Source organism: Podarcis erhardii (genome assembly GCF_964252035.2).
Source record: "Podarcis erhardii genome assembly, chromosome: 5".
Classification (NCBI taxonomy): Eukaryota; Metazoa; Chordata; class Lepidosauria; order Squamata; family Lacertidae; genus Podarcis; species Podarcis erhardii.
In genome coordinates, this window is record NC_138509.1 from 45,602,644 (window position 1) to 45,625,369 (window position 22,726).

The window sequence follows — 22,726 nt, forward strand, 5'->3', positions numbered from 1 at the left end:
ACTTCTAATGTCATTTTGATTTCTCTGGGATATCATTAAATGGGCCCTGAAAGGGCTTCACTTTAGCTGGATCAAAAATTCCCAATATTATTTCTTGAATCTCATATCTTTATTCACTTTTAAGTTTTTCACTATGCCAGATTTGAAGATTTGTAAACCAGATCCTAATGTTATAACAGGCAAAGCCTGGGGAAATGATTGGCCTATTTAATGTTATTATCCTTTGATCTTGGTAGCAGACAATTTGGGTGAGTGGCACAAAGGGTAAATTCGAGGAGGAGGAGACGAAGAAGGAGGAAGAGGAGGAGGAAGTATGTCTCTCAAGAAATTGTAGTGTGGCAGATTGTTGGAACCAAATAGGTTTTGCAGTGTAATCCTATGTATGTCTACAGAGAAGTAAATACAGGACTGGATTCTTCGATTATTATCTGGAACTGACCACAGCAAAAATGATTTGCTCAAAAGTACTATCCTTGGGCTTTCCCCTACTTCTATATGACTTTTTGGCTTGTACTGAGTGCTATTAATAAGCTACAGCGTCAAAATAATCAGTGAAGCTACTTTTGTATGAATCACTGGAAGATGGCCTTGTAGGTCAAATATATAAAACCATTTAATTATGAAGTGGTAAGTATGCCAAACAAATACTGAAAGAAAAACGGGATTTACATGGTGGAATATTAAATGAACAGTAGGCAGTACTTGTTTTGATTAAATACTAAGTTGGTTGCAAGAGAAAATTTAAGAAATCTTGTTACTAGTATCTTTAGCAGTTTAGCATTAGAAGCAACTTATAACACCAATGAAATCAATTATTCATTTACAACCATCCTCTTACTTACTTTCATTGAAGCTGGAGATATTCCCATGACAGGCTCAGAGATATGAATTCAGCTTACAGTTGGTAATTAATTGAACAGCTTTGAAAGTGACCACAAGAAAACACTTCCATCCACAGCACTGCCATTGTTCTCACAATTCATTTCAAAGGAAGAAGAAGATCATTATGCCATTAAACGGGGCAATTCATGTTTGCAAACGCTTCTTTGAGCACTGCAGTTTGTAGGAGTTGTGGATTGAGGCAACATTTTTCAGATCAGACTTCAGCAGTTGACCGATGCATTTTGGAGAAAAGAAATTCATAAACGTTCATGGAAATTATGTAGGTGCATCAGTTCAGATCAGGACATTCATATGTACAGTTTGTGTGTGTGTGTGTGCGCGCGCACCCACACCCACAATGCCACTGAAGAATATACTTAGCATCTCCCTTGAAATCAATTATGGATTAAGAAAAAATAGCCCACACAATTGCCGTTTGTCTAATTCAAAGAGAAAATGATTTTCTTTCTTCCAACTCAGCACAAAGCATAAAGGCAAATAGCCTATGCATCTTTGACAGAGATGTCCCTTGTACTCTAATGCTTGAAAAAATCAGTAGGAAATATGGGTACTAAACAAAAACAACAGAACTAGAAAATGGAAGGGAAACTCTCTTACAAATCCTATAGCATTTTTGTAGGGTGGGTGTTATTTGCTTGCTTTAAATTAAATTGCCCATCATGGTTACAGAAGGCATAGAAGGTAAACAGAGGCTTTTTTTAGGCGTAGTGTTTTTATTTCATCTGAGGCCTGACCCAGTCCCTTCTTTATACACACCACTGGGTACACACAGCAATATGTGTACAGGAGTGGGATCAGGAATTAAGGGGATTCTCACACTAAAAGCAAACTATGCACAAGAGGAAAGAGAAGATGGGGCTGATGCCTGAATTATCCCTTTTCCTTCTGCATTTCTCGAAACTGAGTTTCTATTTTAGAAACTAACTTTTAGAAAAGTAATTCCCAGCATTCTTTAGTTTTGGAGTACTGCATTCACTGGAAACAAAATATTTCCAGAGATGTTTCAAAAAAATAAATTTGGCTATAAGTGTCATACTTATTATTTTTATAACAAGCATTTTTTTTAAAAAAACAAACAAACAAACTTCTTACGTAAGTCTTTCTTCCTTTAAAAAAAATAGATTTAGCTAATCCTATCCTTATGGCATCTGTGCAAACACTTATATCTAGTTCTGAGCATTGATTAAGGAAACCTATGCAACATTTCTGTACACGTTCTTGAAGCAACCAACCAGGGCGTCACGATCCGACAGGAAAAAAAGTTAGCTATTGCATTGTGAAGAGCATTACATTCTAGACTGCCAGCAGCCTACACAAGCCAGAGCACTGCGGACATTAGACACTGACACTTTAAATGCAACAACACTTTAGGTATTTTCACAGTCAGAAAACCATTACAACATGGAAACATTTTGGGCAAAATGAGACACAGCTTCCTACTGTTTTGTTATAGTTTTGTTAACACATAACTGAGGAGCATCAGAAGTGTCTTGTGAAAAGACTTGTACTCCTTCTGCAAGTATATCCCATTTCTCCCCAAACAGATGCAGACTATGGACTATATCGTCTAATCTATTGGTGGTCAACCATTTGAATGGTGGGTCACCAAGACCCATAAGTCTGCAGACTGGAAGCAGTGCAATCAGTAGCTGAAATTAAGAGTCACAAAGCTGTGTCTCTTTTGATGTATGAAAGCAATTGTTCTGCAGCCTACCACAGGCAAGAGCGTCATTTGACAAATGTAAACGCAGCCATGGCTCAATAGTAGTTTCCTTCTGCACATAGAAAACCAGTGCAAACCTAGAGGGTGTGGATGAAACACCAACATTGCAATCCTATGTATCACTACTCGGAAATCAATCCTATTATGTTCAGTGGGACTTACTCCCAGGTAAGTGTGTATAGGATTGCAGCCTAAGAGTTTTATCTTAACAGGTTTATGTGTAATTAGGTATGTGTGATTAAGTAGGGGCAATCTCAGGAAAAACTAGGAGTGATTGTCTTCACCTGATCATATAGTTGGCATGCTCACAGATGTCAATTTGCTGCCACACATCAAAACTGGCACAAATATTATCCAGTTTTTTGTTTGTTTGGGTGGTGGTGGGGAAATATGTAAACACAATCTCTTATCATTATCCATATCTAAACCCCCTTGAGGTTAGAATGTTGCTTTTCCCACACATTTTGTGAAATTGGTGAGGATCTTTGCAAACAGGATACTATCAGTACTAAAGATATCAGTACTAAAAGGCAGCCAACTTTGCTATGAAATTCGTTACCTAAGTTGCTGAAGACTTAAAAGGCAGGCTTTCCAAAATATTGTCAGCTGATCATCCTAATGGCACCAGCTATTGTTCCTCGACTGTTCCAGTATTAGGCTACATTGAATAAATAGTTTAACCTCAGCTCTTCAATCAGTTGCTTGCAAAATGTTTCGACTCTGTGATTCACTTGTGAGGGCTGATGAATTTATTGAGCTCCTTTTCAGCATCTTGTTTATTATGTCCTTCCATGTCTTCTTGTACTGGTGTCGTAACAAAGAGTACACAAAGGGATCTGAAACAGCTTTGCTATAAGCCAGACACTTGGAAATAACTCCCCAGTGTGCGTTGATGGGGACTATGGATGATAATTCTACCAGTCTGTCAAGAAAAGAGTAAATATGATTGTCAGATAAACATATCAAGGACTAGAACCTCCTAATTAGACCAAAATTGAAACATTCTATTCCCACTAGCATTAAAGCCTCTGAGAATACTACAATTGTCCATAGTTATTGCTTGTCCACAGCATCTGGTTAATAATAATAATAATAATATACTACTTATACCCCGCTCGTCTGGCTGGGCCTCTCCAGCCACTCTGGGCGGCTTCCAAAACTATATGAAAAGCACAATAAAAAATCAAACATTAAAAATTTCCCTAAACAAGGCTGCCTTCATATGTCTTCTATAAGTCAGATAGTGGTTTATTTCCTTGACATCTGATGGCAGGGTGTTCCACAGGGAGGGTGCCGATACCAAGAAAGCCCTTTGCCTGGTTCCCTGTAACCTCACTTCCTTCAGGGAGGGAACCACCAGAAGGCCCTCGGAGCTGGACCTCGATGTCCGGGTTGAATGATGGGGTGGAGATGCTCCTTCAGGTATACTGGGCCAAGGTTATTTTAGGGTTTAAGGGTCAGCACCAACACTTTGAATTGTGCTTGGAAACGTACTGGGAGCCAATGTAGGTCTTTCAGGACTGGTGTTATATGGTCTCGGCGGCCACTCCCAGTCACCAGTCTAGCTAAATTGCTTCTGAAAATACAGGAGACACCCCCAACATGGTGCCCTCTGGATGCTTTGGACTACAATTCCCTTAATCGCTGACTATTTGCCATACTGTCTAGGTTTTGATGGGACTCAACAACTGGAGGACATGAGGTTGTGGAAAGCTGACATAGAGGTTTCCATTTAGTTAACTTGACTGTATATGTACAGATACAAAAAACAAAAAAACCACCCATACTTTTATATCTGAATACCTATATCACCAACATGATATAGTTAGCACATACAAACAAATTGTGCTTATTGTCTCTGTATCTACTCAAGTACACAATTGCAGAGGAAAACCATACTGGGGCCTGGCCATTTTAAGGGAGATAGTTGCAGCCATCTCTATAAATGTACCTTTCCTTATTTCAAGAAAAAAAGATTATCCAGAGAAATGGGTATAGCTGACTCAATTGCATTTGAAATAATTCCCACGTGAAGGAGCACATTTATTATTCATTTAAAATATGCTGCTTATCTTTGTAAAACCAAGACAGCTTCAGTTAATTAAAACACTATACAAGATACCAAAGACATATAAGAAAAATGAGACTAAAACAAAACAATTTTTGCTGGAGGTGGGGGGGTGTGGTTTTGCTTGTCTCTGAAAAGGCAAGCTAGCACGAAGAGCAGTGAATTTCAGAAATGGCATTTTGAAACTGGTTATTCATATGCAATTTTCAGGATTGGCTTCAGGACCTGTGGGGAAGCAGGTATTTGAAACCCCCCACCTCCTAATAGTTCCTGAAAAGTCCCCATAGCAATGTTGTCTCTGTGAACATATATATGTCAGGAATAATTCTGAGGACCCTCTGAACTGGACAATGTTCTCTATCCTGGGCTAACCTAGTGAATTGCTGGAGTGTGCACTTGCCTACATAAACTACAGTGGCCAGATACAAACAAGGACAGGGTTCTGCTGTTTTTATAGTTTGTATGGCAAGGTACGCCTGTTAAATTCTTTCTTCTTCACAAGCATTTAAGGGGTGGGAGCCTGATGCTTTCCCCCCTATCTTGTCATCTTAATATAAACTGAGAGTGGGGAGGAGAGATGAAAACAGGACACTTTTGAACCCTTGTGGATCCTTCCCCCACATAGATGTTGCACCTGTGTAGGGAAGAGTCATGCCCTAGGTGAACACTAGTCCCCTTGCACACCATTACTGCTAGTGCAGAGGTAAATCAGAATGGATGCAGGAGCTGAGCTTATTTATAGGCACTGTTACCCAAGGGGAACATTTGAAGGTAATGGTATACTATTGATTTTAAAGTGAACAATTAGTTCCACTTTCTTATAATTACTTTCTGTCAGATTCCAGATGTGATTTTTCTGTCACATGCTATGAGTGCCACTCTTGTGTGTAAGATCTCCATTAAGAAGCATTTCAATTTATGCAGGCCATTCTGTGGTTTTTATCTAGAAAGGCTTTCACTGAATAGGTTAAGGAAGTCACAATATAGGAAAAAGCATAATTCATACTCTCATTGCTATCTGAATACTTTCCCCGCTCGAAAGGTAGAGTTATTGATATTCTGATGGAAGCTGATGAAAGCTCTGTGAATACCCTGAAACACTAAGATGCAAAGTGGTTTATATCTTACTTGCTATCAATCAACGTTATGAATTCCAACTAACCTTTTATAAAAGAACATCGAGAAGAAATGGCCTTCAAAGGCGAGGGGGAGTTTAGACACTTATTACTACATTTCCTTGAGTGCCCTTCCTTTCCCCTCAAATTTTCATACCATACAACACTTGGAAAAACAACTGATAATGTTTTTATTTTTAAATTGTGTCTGTGTCTTATATCCCACTGGATATAATTTATATAATTGCACTCTAATTGAGATAATTAGTTCTACGTGCAAAAGCACATGCTCATGGACTTTTATTAGATGCTTATCCAAATGGAGGTGTCATTTACGGAACCAGGCACAATGTGCCCAGGCCATCAGGATGGGGAGAGGGAATGAGAAATAAGGAGAAATAATGACAAGGGATCACAAGCATGGGATCAAAATGGCCCCAACATTGTTGATTACAGATACCAGTAGGTTTTGGCATAAGCATTGGGTGTATATCCTGAACCAGCTAACCCACATTGGGTGATTTTCCTTCAGGGTCAATCCCTATGGTGCTAATCAATTCTGGGTAATCCCTCTGGAATGCAAATTTGGGGAGTTCTATGGCCCATTAGCCCTTGTCTGGGCATTTGGACAGAATCCATCCCCCTGGACTCTTTTAACCGGGTATCCTGAAACTTTGACCAATGAAACGGGGGTTAATGAAATGGGGCTGAATGAAGCCAGGTTTGGGGAGGCTTCTCCCAGGTCCGCCCTGACCTTCCCACCCCTAAACTTGCGTGCAGTTGGGCAATTAAAATTTTAAAGTTTCACGGTGGGGCCTGCCCTCCCATGCAACCAGTGGAGGAGTTTCGTGGGCTGTCAGGTCTTGTGAGGGCAAGCAGATGCCGCTCTGACATACCTGCGGCCACACTGGGCCACAACTGCCACACACACACGTTGGAATTGGTAAGCAGGCTTTATTCATCCTACATTGTTTTCAGTCGGGTGTATGTTCAGATGCACATCAAAATGCACATTTCCATCCATATTCTGATGCAGTTGATCCTGTATGACTCCAGCTGAATGACTCCAGTTGAATTGTGAAATATCCCTATTTTCCCCATACATCCATACAAACAGTTTTTAAAGCAGTTTTTCAGCTAATAGTAGTTTTGGGGAAGGTTCATTGCTCAATGGCAGAGAATTTGCCTAGCATGCAGAAGGTTTAAAGTTTAGTCCCTGGCATCTCCAGGTAGGGCTTTTAAAAATGCTTTTTAAAAAAAATATTTGGAAAAATACATTGAAATTGCCATAACTCACCATCGCCATCTAGTGTCACATTTGTATGCTGCAGTTTACAACACACTTAAAACGTTTTATTTGCAGCTGTATAGCTGAGTCCTCAGTTCTGGCACCTCTCAGGTGACCACCATTTCCATTATAAGAGAACAAGGGAAGCATTGTTGGTGAGTTCCGGTACCTCTTTTTCTAGAAAAATGGCACTGCATATATGTATTGGATTTCACTAACAGTAACACTACCTAGTTTGTAAAATCAGTAGCAACTTACACGTAAACTTAAAGGTAGCTGACATTTAATAAACACTTATTTAATAAGCACTTCTAACACTGACATTTAACAATGGATTGCACGGGGGCGGGCGGGAAGTCTTTCATGCTAGAATCAATGGACCTTGAATGTGGACATATTAAACATATATTGAGTCAGACTGTGAGTTCATCTAACTCAGCATTGTCTATACTGCCTACACTGACTGTCAGTGGCTGTTTAGGGTCTCAGACAGGTTTCTTTCTTAGCCCAACCTGAAGATACCAAGGACTGAATCTAGGTCCTCTTGGGTACAAAGCATTATTATTTATTAAATTGTTTATTAAAAATGTTAGCTGCCTTATCTTGCCCAAGGCAACCCAAAGCGCTTTCAACCAGACAAGCACATGCTGTATTGCTGAACTACATCCCCCCTCCAAGTATTTGGTTTTTATTTAATAAGCACTTCTGAGTATCCATCTACTAAAAAAAATAAAATAAAAAAAGGAAGTGGAAGAAAGGTGAGTTACAAGCTTCCTACAGTCTTGACTTTTATCAGGGCACTGAACATTGCTGTTAATCCCACTCCAAGTTTAATGGGTGCCAAGATATTATCATTTTTTCCAGGAAGCGCTTGGTCAAAAATAAATCAACACATTCCAAATGTTCAGAGAAGCTAACATAGCCTTTTAGCTCATTCCCTCTTATGTTGCTTCTGAAGCACAGTAATCCAGATTTCAATAATTCATTTCCACCAGGCCAGTTTTGAGTGAGGTTTATAAATGCAGAGGTTGTTTTTTTTTCTTTTTCTTTTTGCTTCTTGCCTGCAACATAGCAACAAAGCAGGGGTTTCTGTGAACCTCTCTGATACTGGATGCAAAAATGTTCATAATTCAACAAGGAATGTCATAATATCTATTATTTATTTATTTTACAATTGTCATTCAAAATTAACATTGTTGTGCATCTTCTAGCACTTATTAATCAGGAATAAGCTGTGAACAGCAATACTGGTTTTGTAGCTCCAGGTCTGAAAAACTGTGATATGACCTGTTTGTGATGAACCTTTCTCATGACTGATGCATCTTAAGAATATGGAGAGGCAACCTCAAATGTTATTCCACAATGGCTTCTAAATGTTGGGGTGGTGTGCAAAAAAAGGGGTATCACCAGTTATAGCTGAAGGGGGACAACAAACATTGTGGAAGAGAGTAGATACAGTAAATGACAAAATTCAAAGGGCTCTTGGATATTATCAGAATTAAATTGCCCAAACAGTCTTTTCTGTTCATGGGTGTTTTTTTAAAGAAAAATGTGTTGGGATTACATTTTTCTACCTCATAGTAATCAGATACCGTGGATCCTGAATGAAAACCCATGCAGTAAGCTCTTCTCCTGTTCAGTATATTCTCTTGCGTTACCACTCCCATTGAGCTTTCTGTCCATCCATCCATCATACACCGTGGAACAAGTCATTAGTATTCTGTCACTATTAAGTGCATTTTGGGCTGTTTTTGTACTTTGGCAAAACTTGGAGTTTCTTTAAAACTGATGATATCTCCCCCTTATGCATGGAGGATGCCATTTTGATAATAAGGACCAGGACTCAGAAAATGCTGGCAGTCCCTTCATTCAAATGCTTGCTGTAAACTTGGCACATCTGTGTACATTAATTTAAAGTAGCCACCATGTGTCCCAGAACATCTGCTCTGCATCACACAGCACAACATACCCACTGAAATGTGCGGACAACATTCTGAATTCTATGTGATCTTCTTTGATGAGAGTCTAACTGTATTCTCCTTAATCCATATCAAAGACTTTCCCATTGGGATGCTGGATTTGATCCCTTCCACTAACAAATCTTTGGCCACAGTTGGGACCATAAAATGCAGGCACCTAAGATGGCAACGCTTCTCAGCACAGTGAAAAATGCTTAGCATAATTTTGACAAGCAGAAGTTTAATTGTCTGCTGATACAAATAACAGGAGTGCGCTGCAGATGGAAATGAGAAAAGACTAGCTTAAACCTACCTTGTGATTACATATGGTGCAAAACAGAGTATAAAAGTGCCAATAAATGTACTGATCTTCTTGGTTGCTCGTTGTCTCCGCCTCTTCTGTTCTTCTAGGCATCGCTCTCTCACACTGTTTTTTGACATAAAAACATGAATGCAAATTATCATTTCAAACAGCATTTCATCACCTTGACTTAGAAGCCATGCTCAGGCGTTTGCCTGAAGATGCACAAAAACAAAGAGCGCTGACACAGTAAAAGGGGCTGAGGGGGAGCAAAGTAGCTCGCATGGCCTTGCTGAGTCAGGGGTGGGGAAAACCAAACCTGAAAGCTGACTATGACCCTCCAGAATTCTCTGTCTCATCCTTGGAATTCTTCCCAAGCTACACCATTCATTGGCCCTGTTTGGTGCCCCAAATGTGTTTGCCTTTCTGGAATGTGTCCTTGAACTCTGATAATGCCTCTTGCTGGCCTGCATGGGGGAAAGGTTGGGGTGTGCAGGTGTGTGTAGAAGACATGCCTGTAAGCATAGTAGAGGGCTCCTCCACAAGCAGCCCAGGGGGAGGATTAGCTATAGCATGCCCCACCCTGGTTGCCCAGTGAGACCCTGGATGCTTGCCTTGCACCACGCCGGGGGTCAGTGCTGGGTTATTCACATGGAGGGGGGCTAGGTACCTCCCTGACAGAGTGTCATTCCATTAGCAATGGCTGGTGGAATGAGGAACAGGATCCTCGCCCTACTGCCATGCCAACTCTGGTTTCTACCATAGTCATAAAGATTTGGCCTGATTTTTACCCAACCCTGCATCCCACCTTATTTATTTCACTGGGCCACAGATTGTGCCTGCCTAGGCAATCTGCCTTTGTGATGGATTGGGGCCTAATTTTGCCAACTACTATGGCAAGTAGCCTCATGGATTTGTAGTGAAATGATTATTTGCTTTAGATTAGAGGAATTCAATGCTCTTTTAAAATGTGACACTCAGCTGGGACATAGAAAATGCATTGATACAAGCCCTTCTGTAGATTTCGGTAGTTTGGGGTAAATTTTCACCTAACTCAGATAGGAGAATCTTTTGAGCAGTAACATATTCATCTCTTAATATAAAGCAATGCTGTCAAACTATACCTTTTCAATAAGCAGGCTTCTGGTAAGTAAACTGAACATTTGACATACTAAGGAAAAGATCATATTTTGGAAAATTATTAATACATTCTTATACTTGTAATTCAATTAACAACATAGGTGAAAGAGTTTTGAAATCTGAATCTGATGTAACTCAAAGAATTTCAGCCAGGGAGCTCAAGATCCAGATAGAAGGATGCCACAAGAAGTTTGGCACTGGGCATTGCATAGTGGACTTTCAAAATTAACTTGGCTTAATCCAACAGAAAATGTAGCTAAATTCGGTACTGGTGACAAGAGATGCTTCCTTCCCAGGGCTAGTAACTTCTTTAATTGGTATGAGGGGGAATTGGCATACCTTCCATGTGTCCTTATTTTCCAGGGACAATCCCGGAAGCATGAAAGGCATCCTGGCTTCTGATTTGACCATGGAATGTCCCTATTCCCCCTCCCAGTGCCACCTCCAAGCTCAAAGAGAAGGATGAGCCAGTGGCAGCAGAAGTGGCGGCTACAAGCTGCCCACCTTCTCTCTTGGACAGCTCATAGGACCATAGGAATGGGGTGCAGTGGGGGCGGGTCACCCCAGGTGTCACCACTGAGGGGGGTGACAAAATGCCAGGCAGCACTCACCATGGGGCCTGCAGCGCACCCAAGCCACACGTCTCTCCTGGGAGTGATGCAGTGGCTTGGGCACCTGCAGGCTCCATGCTGCCCCAAACGGTCCGCCTGCTGCCTCCTCGTCAGCTGTAGGGTAGCCAGGAGGAGGCAGGCAGACTCCTCGGAGGCCCTGCAGGGTGTCCTGTCCCAGCTGGCCCCACCCCTGGGTGCAGGGCACGCATGCCGCCTCAGGCGCCCGATCATCTTGCTCCGCCGCTGGCCAGTTCTGAGGTACAGGCAGAGAGCAGGGTTGCCCTGGGCAGGAAGAAAGGGAAGTGTAGCACAAGGAGTCTTTATTTATTCATCTATTTATTTTTAAAAAAATCCTTTGTAAACTTTCCCCTTTCTAAAATTTATTTATTGGTATGTGTTTTTCTTTTTGTAAATCTACCATAGGATAAAATAATAATAATAAAACGGGATTAAGGGGTTTTTTTCGGGGTGGTGTGTTGTTTCCCATTGGTGTGGTGGTGGTGGAAATGCTCTGTAAGGTGGGGGAGAGAAAAAATGGGGGGTTGAGGAGGGTCAGTTGCAGGAATGAGGGAGAAATGTCCCTATTTTCATCTGAGGAATGTTGGAGGGTATGCAATGACGGTACCTTTGCATCGAGGGAAAGGGATAAATCGACCTGGCCTACATACTGTGGTTCTCCTCCCCTCATCTCATGACTGCTATTTAAAGAATAAAAACATGCACTTTAAAAACTCACACACATTTAACGTCACATGAATTTTGACGTTAACGCAAAGTATTGAATGAGGTTTAGGGGTTAAAGATGTGGAGACCATAACCCCAACCAGCTGTATTTTGTGCTGTTCTTGCCTACATGCTTGCTTTGCAGTCTGCAAAATCTGAACATTTATCCAGCTCTCCTCAGGCTGTCATACATAGCTTGAAGGCCGTGGCCAGGTTGATAGGTTAGAAATTACACAGGCCTGACAAAAGAAGAGACTTGGCTGTGAGCTGTGGATTTTGAATACTTAAATAATAAATGATCATATATTATTGTGCTGTCCAAATGAACTGGGTTTTTTAATGCTTTCATTTAATATTTCTGTTAATAATTGCTAAATGAACACTACCATGTCTGACTTCTTTCTTTGGGATGTTATTTGAAGAGCCATGAGGGGCAAAAACAGCTTGGAGATTGAATAGTGTATATGATTTCTATGTTGCTACATTTGGTGCAGGAATATTGAATATACATGGCATGCAATTGGCCTGAGGTGGTCCAGAGTTGAGCCAATTCTGGGCTGTTTTCAGCCATGTGAAAAGCTATTAGGGTCTTAAAATAGCCACGATGTCCTGATAAAAACACTTGGCTGAAATCAGTGCTATTTCTGTACGCAGAGTAGAAAGGTAGCTGAAGAGAAACAAGCCTCTTAGTTCAGGTTGCCTTTGACATTTAAATAGGGTTAAATGCAACTCTTTAAATCAGTCACACGTATTACATTAGTCATTTCTTTAGGTGTGATGTCATAATAGATTGCTGCCCCCGAGCTGCTCCTTTCAGAATTGGATCTCAGTACATTTTGAGTAGGTTTGTAGGAAGACTGTGGACACTTGCAACATATGTCCGGGCAATGTGTAGGGCCAAAATCTTACTCCGCTGATTAAATCAAGAAATGTCTACATGACTGATGATGCACATTGATGATGCACATTGATGGAAAGAGGTAGAAAAATATATATGCTATGCTTATTATTCCCAAGCCAGTCTCCACGCAATAGATAATTTAACAGATCACATTTTGCCTGATTGACGTAGCTTTTCTTGGAATGAGCTGGAACAGACTTGTTAATTTTGGGTAAATTATGAATGCTTGGGCCAGGTTTAAGAGCAGATGACCCAGGTGTTACCTGTTTCAGAATATGACTCCTGTAAACATGTATATATTGCTCCTGAAAGGGACATGCCTGCATAGATGATTTGGTTTGCTATTTACTATTTTGTCCATAGCAAAAATATTTGTTCAAAGCAAATGTGAGCCTGCAATATTGACTGGGCGGTTCATATAGGATATAGTGGTTCATATTCTGAGGAATCTAAGCATAGATCTTGCCAAGCTGCCTTATTTGCGCGTATCTTGCCCGTGCAATGGACTCATGGGAAAAATAGCTGTCCCATGAGCCCTTGCAAAAGGAAGGGAAAGACTATATAAGCCTGCTTCCTCTGGTGCTCAGGGCCATGTTGCCTTGAGAGCTTCCCGCCCACCTCCCCTCGAGCTAGAGCCTTCCCAGAACAATTTTGGGTTGCCGGTTGTCAGCGCCAGAAAGGATTTGTTTTCCCTCTCAACCTGATTTGCACCTCCATGCTTGGTTTGGGGTATCTACCTGGTTGGAATCTGCACCTTGGTCACCCAGTGAGACCTTGCTTTTTTGGCGTACGTTTTGGCAAGGTTCAGCACTGGCCAACTCCAATGGAACGTGGGTGGCGCTGTGGGTTAAACCACAGAGTCTAGGACTTGCCGATCAGAAGGTCGGCGGTTCGAATCCCCACGACGGGGTGAGCTCCCATTGCTCGGTCCCTGCTTCTGCCAACCCAGCAGTTCAAAAGCACGTCAAAGTACAAGTAAATAAATTGGTCTCTGGCGGGAAGGTAAATGGCGTTTCCGTGCACTGCTCTGGTTCTCCAGAAGCGGCTTAGTCATGCTGGCCACATGACCCTAAAGCAGTACACCGGCTCCCTCGGCCAATAAAGCGAGATGAGCACCACAACCCCAGAGTCGGTCACGACTGGACCTAATGGTCGGGGGTCCCTTTACCTTTACCTTTGGCAAGGTTCAGCACTGGCCAACTCCAATGGAACGGGTTTGGGGTGGTGCAAGCCTAGCAGACCCATCAATGTGGGTTTTGTGGAATGATGAACCAATCCTGGCCTCAATGCCATGCCAACCTATGCCTGATCCAGCAGGCTTATGACTTCTTATGAGAAAGATCAGAGATTGCATGATATCCAATGCACTTTTAGTGAGTGCAGCAGCTCCCATCCCTACACCAGTAGAACGCTGTGAAGGTGCCCTCAACTAACTCCAAGCAGCCGCACAGATCAGGGGTTAGGGTTGTTCTGCACCTCTCTAAAGAGCAATGCAACCATTTTCATTTTTTCCTGCATCTCCTTGAAATCTATGCTGCGTAAATGTGCAAAGGGGGGTAAGGTTCATAGACTTTTCTTTTTAGGCCTGGAATAGTTTAAGATGCTATCATCTCTTGGACCAATAGGTTTGTGTAACAAAAATAAAACGAACCTTTGAGATGGCCACAGATTTCTTTTTTTCTGTCTAAAATAGGAAGTACAAAATGCAGAAGAGCTGTTGTGGCAGCTGAGGTCACTTGGCTAGCCGGAGCACACTGAAAACTCCGATAAATGAAGTTAGTTCAAGAAGGAGGTTACAAGATCATGGCAATTAGCATCCATGTTTTGCTCCTTAGACTGGCTAGAGAACATAATCTTGTTAATATGTGACATTTCTTTCCTTTTGCTCTGCTCAAGCTGCACAAAATGCCTGTATTTTGGCAGTGCTGTAAACATAACTAGAAAAAGAAAAAGAAAACCACACAAGTGTTAATTGGATAGCCAAGTCTTTGCAGGTGTTTTCCTCGCAAGAACTCTTAGTGGCCGGGCATAACATGTTTAAATATTGTGCAATTGGCTTCAACACCCAGTTAGAACTACTGTAATGTGCTCTCTGTGGGCCTGCCCTTTAAGACAGCTTATAAACTGCTGGTGGAAAGCAAGACAAGGCTCCTGTGCCTTTCATAGTTGCGTAGCACAAAGAATTTCATCAGGTGTAATGAAAGTGCCTCGTTGAACAAAAGTGAGTGTATACATGGTAAAGTCTGCATGTGGCTGCGGTGTCTTCAGCTAGCTTTTATGTATGAGAGATTGTTTAACACAGGAACCACACCCATGAAGGCTTTCATTGGTGCCTCTGGGCAAGTGCCTCAGACCCAAGACTCAGCTACACAGCAGCAAATACAACGTCTTAGATGTGTTGTAAAGTGCAGTGTACAAATGTGACACTAGATGGTGAAAGTGAGCTATGGAAAATTCAATGTATTTTTCAAAACTTTTTTTAAAAAAGCATTTTCACAGCGTTCAGATCAACTGTTAGTTCTCTGTTTCATATCATGAATGAATTTAGTTCTCTGTCTTCTGGTAAAACTAAATCCTCAACTTCTCATTTGGCCAGCTAGAAAGTTCATTCGCAGGAGATAACGAGTAATTGCTTCTGTTTCATGAACTACTTCTATCAAGAAAATTCTGAGTTTCATACGCAGCTCTAGCATTACATCTCCAGCATAAATTCTCTGGGCACCTAATGAAGTTTTATAAAGTAATCTTTACAGCTACATTGGAACTATTTTTGCTTGTTTATACATATGGGTTATTTTGTTTGTTTGTTTGTGTGTTTGCTTATTATTTATTATTATTCTTACATATAGATTATTTTTTTATTTATTTTTGTATGGAACTGTTTTTAATTGTTTCTATACTTTTCTTGTTTTGTAACAGTTTTATTTCCTTATTTCTTTTATAATGATATATTTTATTTTTGTAACCTGCTCTGGGAGGTAAGAAATAAAATAAGGGTGGTAAGAAATAAAATAAATAGATAAATAGATAAATAAGAACATAGGAACATAACAAGAACCTGCTGCATGAGTCCAAAGACCCATTTAGTCCAGCACTCTCTTCTTACAGTGGCCAACCAAGATGGGAAGAAGTTTCCCCAACCATCGGAAGAAGCTTTCAGGTAACAGACTTTCCCAACCCTATACAGACACATCACGAAATTGAACCTAGGATCTATTCATAAGCAAAACATGTCCTCTACTATTGAGCCACAGCCCTTCTCTGAAGCTTGCTGCTTTTCAACATTACCCAAGTTCTTTTCCAGACAAATTGGAAGAGCCCAGGATCTTTTATCCTTGAACCATTCTGAAGGCTTGGAAAGGCTATCTCCTGCTTTCTTCCATTCTTTCTACCCACCCCTAAGTTTGTACCCCTTAGCGTTGGGGTACAAAGCATCTACAGGGGCAAAATAAGAGGGTAGGTAAAGTCTAGCTCAAACAGGTTCTCCCGCTTAGATTTCTTTGAAAAAAGAAGAAAGAAAATGCAAAATCTAACAGATTAGCCAAATTGAGTTACTCCATAAGATATTGTGTGTGTGTGTGTGTGTGTGTGTGTGTGTAAAAGACCAGATGGAAACAAATTCCAGGGGAAGTAGATGCCCACCACTCATGGAGGACCCTCACAAGTGGTCTTCCCCACACCGTCAGATTTTGCTCAGATGCAAATCTAATAGATTCAAACTATTGCTTTATTTAAATACCGCAGAACTTCTACTGTTCAAAACCATGTTTATCTGAATTCATGGTGTTCCTTATGTATAACCCTTATAATTAGCTGTCTATACAGTTCTGTGTCTGCATGTTCCTGTGAAATCAAAGCTCCCGTTTGAACAAACTTTAGATAGTGTTATTGAACGCCTCCCAAATCATATGGAGAAGGAAGTCTGCATTATACTGCAAAATGTCAATGATCCAATCCAACCTTTGCAAAACCTAAATCCATAAGGGTTTTTTTAAATTTCTCAGTTATCTCATTTATATACTTTGTTCTCACTTCCCTTCTAGGTGTGGACTGAAAATGTGCCTAAGAGGCACAGAAATGCTGTGAAATATGATTGGTTATGAAAAACATGGATTTCAGTGGCATTTATGCCACCACATAACAAAGAAGGTTAGTCCTACTGATCAGCTTTGATTTAAGCTTCATAATGTGGAGGGGGTACAGAAGGTGGAGACAACTAGTGCTTTTTTCTGGGGGTACACATACCCCTAAACATTTTGTGAATCTAAGTTTGGCCTCATTGAGGAGCAGTATTTCAATATGAGTAGGAAAATGAGAGTAACCCTAAACTTTTTTAAAAAAAGAAAAAAGAAAGCACTGGAGACAACCCAAGTCCATTTAAACCCCACCTGTCCAAACTTGCTAGCTTGATGAAGTGAGTATTGGAAAGCAAAAATAAGGGCATAATCATCTAAGACTTGTGTACGTGGGCCCATACACACTGATGAGCAGTGTGGCTTTGTTGACTTTTATGCAGCGTGGGCTATGGAGTCATGCATTCAGAGGACAACTAACCTGCTTATCCTTAATGTGATCACTAAAGACCCCATGCTATGGCTGAGGAAGACCATAAATAAGGCTTCACTCATCTGGTGCCTTCTATATGTTTTGGGCTCCAACACCCATCAGCCCCAACCAGCATGGCCACTGGGCAGGGATGATGGGAGTTGTAGTCCCTAATGTCTGATGGGCACTAGGCTGGAAAGGGTTGATATAGGAGTTTTTGATAAGGTGATGCCATCGAGCTTAGCTGCAAAGCTACAAGTGAGAGAGATCTGAGTTTGGAAAGTCAGAAGGATCAGTTTTCTTCCATTTCCCTCTGATCATAAACCAAAGAGTGGGAGACAGAAGTGTTGAGTGAACCTAGATCTGCCTGAGTCCTTCCATATGCCTCCCAGTGATACTGAGCGGAACTCCTTTGACCATTCCAATTTAAGGCACCATAAGGCATCTTCCTACTTAACATTGCTCAACTGCCGGTTGCTGCATAGCCCTAAACAAAAGGCTTGTAAATGACTTTGCACCATGATGTACAACCAATTCTGGAGGCGGGGCAGGGGGAGACATATCCTGACATCTGGCATAACATCATTCATTCTGGCTGCACAAATTTGGTCAATGTTTCCTTTATAAAAACAACTTTTGGGAAGGATTTACAACTTACCTTAGGTGGTATGCAGGGAGTCTGGTATTACAGAAAGACTATAATTAAGGACTTTTACGGTGATATAGTGCATATTAGCCTCCCATATTAACAAGAGAAGGAATATAAAATTTATAACACCTGGAATTAACCATGGTTACCAGAAATCACACTTTGAGCTGAATGCTACACTTCAAAAATAAACTCCCATTATCCATGTAAAAATAAGATCCACTAGGAAATTAGCATAAGGAATGATCTGGTTTTTCAGAGACTTGATTATTTATCACTTTGCTCTATCCATTTGCTGTTTTGATACTGACTGGTCACAGAACACCCAGTTTTATTTTCAAGCTAAATGAAATATATGTCAAATATCAGTGAATGTATTTGATAAATATTCGATATCAGCTCTTTAAAAAGTACAATCGGATATGCATTTACTAAAAAATAAGCTCCTCTCTCCCTCTAGTGCAGCCAGAGGGGCGGATTTAGAAGCTTACACTTCTACTTTAGACTAGCTGCACCTATGTGCTATTTCTGAATCCAGGCAAATTGGAGTTTGTCCTATGGTTAGTTGAAACATGCTATTGTCCTGATTTAAATTGGCAACTGCTTTTAGCCACAGTGAAGACAGGTGCTCATATTAATTTGTAGCTTTCATTCCCTCTCCCTCAGTGAGGCTAATAGTGATTTAAACTGGAGAAATGACCCTGAAGGGATGGATACAACTACCCCCTGCTGTGCTACAGCGTTTGTATCTCACCTCTGCCCTTTTAAGCCCCCACAGCTATTTCCAAGTAAATTTGAATCCATTCACTGGTCTGCAATGCCATGCATAGATGGGCCATAAGATATTGGGATATGGATAAAGCAACTCCCAGTTTGCATCTCATCTCTGTCACAAACTCACTACAGTGGTACCTCGGGTTACAGACAGCTCGGGTTACAGACGCTTCAGGTTACAGACTATGCTAACCCGGAAGTAGTACCTCGGGTTGAGAACTTTACCTCAGGATGAGAACAGAAATCGTGCGGCGGTGGCGCAACGGCAGCGGGAGGCCCCATTAGCTAAAGTGGTACCTCAGTTTAAGAATGGTTTCAGGTTAAGAACAGACCTCCAGAACAAATTAAGTTCTTAACAGAGGTACCACTGTACACAGACTTAGGTAAACCACTGCCACGCAACCAGGGGATATAGGGGTGATTATGCTGGTCTGCCTTACTAGGCTGATATTAAGGTTATGAAGTAATGTTTTGAAGACTTTTGAGCTCTAAAGTGTTATGTGAATACAATTACCTTCTATTTCTTTCATCTGACTGTGCACTTTTTTCCTTTTTTTCCCTTTCTTGAGACCACACTGATTCCATTATTAATATTATTTTTATATATGAACATGAAGAATCCTGCTAGATCAGATCAAAAGCCTCTCTGGTTCAGCATTCTGTTTCTTACAGATGCCAACCAGATGCCCTTCAGTAGCCCAAAGTTGAAAATGAGCACAGTTGCTCTCTGCGCACTCCTGATTACCAGCTCCTGGTATCCAGAGACATGATAATATAGCCATTACGACTAGTAGCCCTTGGTAGCTTTATCCTCCAACAATTTGCTGAATCTCCCTTTAAAGCAAATCTAAGTTAGTGGACTTGCCTACTTCATGTGATAGTTTAACCATGTGCTAGTTGAAGAAGTACTTCCATCTGTCCATGCCAAATCTCCCATAATTCTTGTTCAGTGGATGACTCTGGGTTCTAGTATTATGAAATAAGGATAAATACTTATCTCTATTCACTTTTTCTATACCTTCACTGTATACTTTTCAATGCCTGCTGAAGAAATTCTTATTTAGGCAAGCTTATTCAGATGTTTCAAAAGTTTGTATGAGCTTATTTTAAAAAAATAGACTACTGTATTCTGGTTTCAACTTTCTGTATGCTTCAAATTATGGCTGTATTCTTTTTTGGTGATAGTTTTATTGTTTCAACTTATTGCGCACTGCTTTGAGGGGTTTTTTTTGTACAATCAAGTGGTATGTAAATTTTATGAAATAAAAAGAAAAGAAAATAGCATGCAAAATTATATATATTCCCATCAAGTCTTTGCCTCCCCGCCTCCTCTCCCTTGACCAGCTGCTATTACTCACAGTGAAGGGAAAAGATAGGCAGCTACATTACTTTGTTCCTGTCTTCCACAGGTTCTAAATGATCGAAATTTAACTCATCCTTTTTAGGAAGCCACCACACTGCATTGCTATTGCCTCATCAATGTATAGATACAGAGAGGAGGGGTGGGGGAGACAGAGAGAAAAATTATGAGTAGCTGCATAGCTGGGACCTTCATTAAACCCATCTCTCTTTCCTATATTCTTCCAGTGAGGTTTCCCCCCCCACCCCCCACATCCATGCATTCCCACTCACACCAGAACCCCCCACATCCATGCATTCCCACTCACACCAGAATCCTTTTTTCTCCCTGTCACATACTTGGTTACACTTCTCCCTTCTTTTTTCTCCCCCAACTGAAAATCTCAACAAACTCATTGTACCTTCATCTCCCACAAGCAAAATCTACTCTAGCAAAGTCAGTCAGATGACATTCCACCTGTCAAATCTTCTCACATCTGATATCTAAACCTCCACTACAAAGATCCCCTGGTTATATTTCTTCTTCATTCTCTGTGACATTCCCTTTTGTACCTCCCCCTAGTTATCCCTCCCCATCCTAGCCATTGCTTGCTTCCTCTCCCCTCCCTTGTCTTGAGACTCCCATACCTAGAAAATATGGGTTGATTTAAGGTCTCTCGAACAAGTCTCAAGTCTCCTTTGCTTGTCAGTACTAATTTGAATCTCAATGCTATTTTGGATGTATTTGTACCTAGTTGGTTGCTCATGCTTCTTTTGGAAATATTATTTCTCTGGGCATCCTTCCTTCAAGGAAAATAAAGTTATTGACTCCAAAGTGACATTCACAAAGTCACAGAAAGCAGAATGGTATTCAGTGTGCTATCTCCCCACTGCAGTTTTAAGGAACACAAGGAATTTCAGCCTGAACCAGTTCATCAAACACCCATGGACGTTACTGATTAACTTTAATGAACAGGCATGATGAATCTGTTCATGGTAAGTGAAAACAGCAAAGATTCAAGAACACTACCTGAAAGGACATGTATGCACATGCAAACCTTTTGATTCCACTATAGCCCTCAAACCCAGCCAAGGATTCCTAGATGACATATTTTGCTCTTTGCAGGATATAATTGGCAATTAATTTTGTAGCTACAAGGAGACCTGAGAATATAAGCATGCAGATTAGAATTAGGCAAGTGCTACATTAAAAAAAAAATTACAGATGGATGGCAATTGAGTCTGATAATAAACATAATCTTGCCTCTCTGCAGGTATCCTCAGAAGTGTGTGCCCTTGGCAGTCAAGGACACAGGTATCTCCTTACCTGGGATGGATGTCCACCAGCAGCACGAGGGTCTGCATAGTGATCACGTCAATCCTTTTACAGTGAAAGCGTGCCACCTTCAGCACTTTTAGATATGTGAAACACAAGACTACGAGGGAGAGGAGGAAGCTGAGAGAATGAAAGACCCCTGTGAAAACCACAAACTCTGTCCTGTCCTCCAGTTTCTTGTTGTAGAGGGTGCAGGAGGCATAAAGGTGATGGAAACCCACCCAAGAAAGAGAAGTTGCCACTATAGGAAAAGACACTGAATGCAACCATGTATAGCTCAGTATAAGAGCAGCATCTTTGTAACGCATCTTGGAATGGTAGTTGAGAGGAAACACCACTGCTATCCACCTGTCTATGCTTAGAGCTGCCATGCTCAGCATGGAGCTGGTGGTCAAGAAAGTCTCTAAAAAACCCACGATGTGGCAGAGCTGGTCTCCTCCAGGCGGCTTCTTGTAAATGATCCCAGCCAGGGTCAGGGGCATGTTCAAAACAGTCATCAACAAGTTGCAGAAGGTCAGGTTGAGGATAAACAATCCTGGGACTTGCTTGCGGATATCTGCGCTGTACAGAAAGCAGATCAGCACCAGCACGTTGGACAGCAGTGAGACAAGGATGAGTACCACAATCAAGAAAGCCAGGATCACTTCCCAAATGTTCATGGTGCCTCCATTCACAGGAGGAACATTTCCAAAACTGCACCCAGCTGGCATCCAGAAAACATGGTGTGAGGCACTCTCACACCCTCCTCCTCCTCAGCCTGCTCACACTCCTGCATGCCCTCAGTATTTTTAGAAGAGCTGCAGTTTTTTCCTCTCTGCTGCTGCTGCTGCTACTGCTGCTGCTTCTTTCCACGTCAACGCTTTTTAGAGACATGCACAAAAAGCATTGGGAATGCCTATCAAACTATGAGGAGGGTTTTAAAAAATATGTATCTCAGCAGCACCAAGCCACGGTCTCCTTCTAAAGAAAGCAGGATGTTCACAGGAGCAGTTTCATCCGAGATCCCTGATTATTGGTCCTAAAGCTTCCCAGCAATTCAACCAGTGTATTTATTCTCTTTACCTCTTTTCCTCTGTCTCTATCTTGCTCTCTCCACGCTCTCCCTCTCCCCCTCCCACCTACACACTTCCAGGCTGACTAACCTGCTTTTATGATCACAGATAAATCCCCCATTAATGGATTAAAGCATGCACACTGCTGGTGATTTGCTGGTGTGATTGACATACCAGCTTCCTTTCCCTTTCCCCCTTTGCATCCCTCAGATGATATCCCCCTGATATCTGGGGATCTTGGAAGTCTGAAAAAAATCCCACCCATCCATTTGATATCTTTAGCAGTTACTTTTCAAACAAC

General features: G+C 41.3%; 1 protein-coding gene across 1 annotated transcript; it reads right to left on the reverse strand.

The window, feature by feature from the left end:
* Positions 1 to 708: 708 nt before the first annotated feature.
* Positions 709 to 22,467, reverse strand: GPR26 (G protein-coupled receptor 26). Its single transcript, XM_081863775.1, has 3 exons — positions 21,365 to 22,467; positions 9,369 to 9,482; positions 709 to 3,548 (listed from the first exon to the last, which is right to left on the reverse strand). Exons 1-3 carry the CDS (start codon positions 22,081 to 22,083, stop codon positions 3,317 to 3,319), a joined length of 1,065 nt encoding a protein of 354 aa, XP_081719901.1. The 5' UTR covers positions 22,084 to 22,467; the 3' UTR covers positions 709 to 3,316.
* Between the last annotated feature and the right edge of the window lie 259 nt (positions 22,468 to 22,726).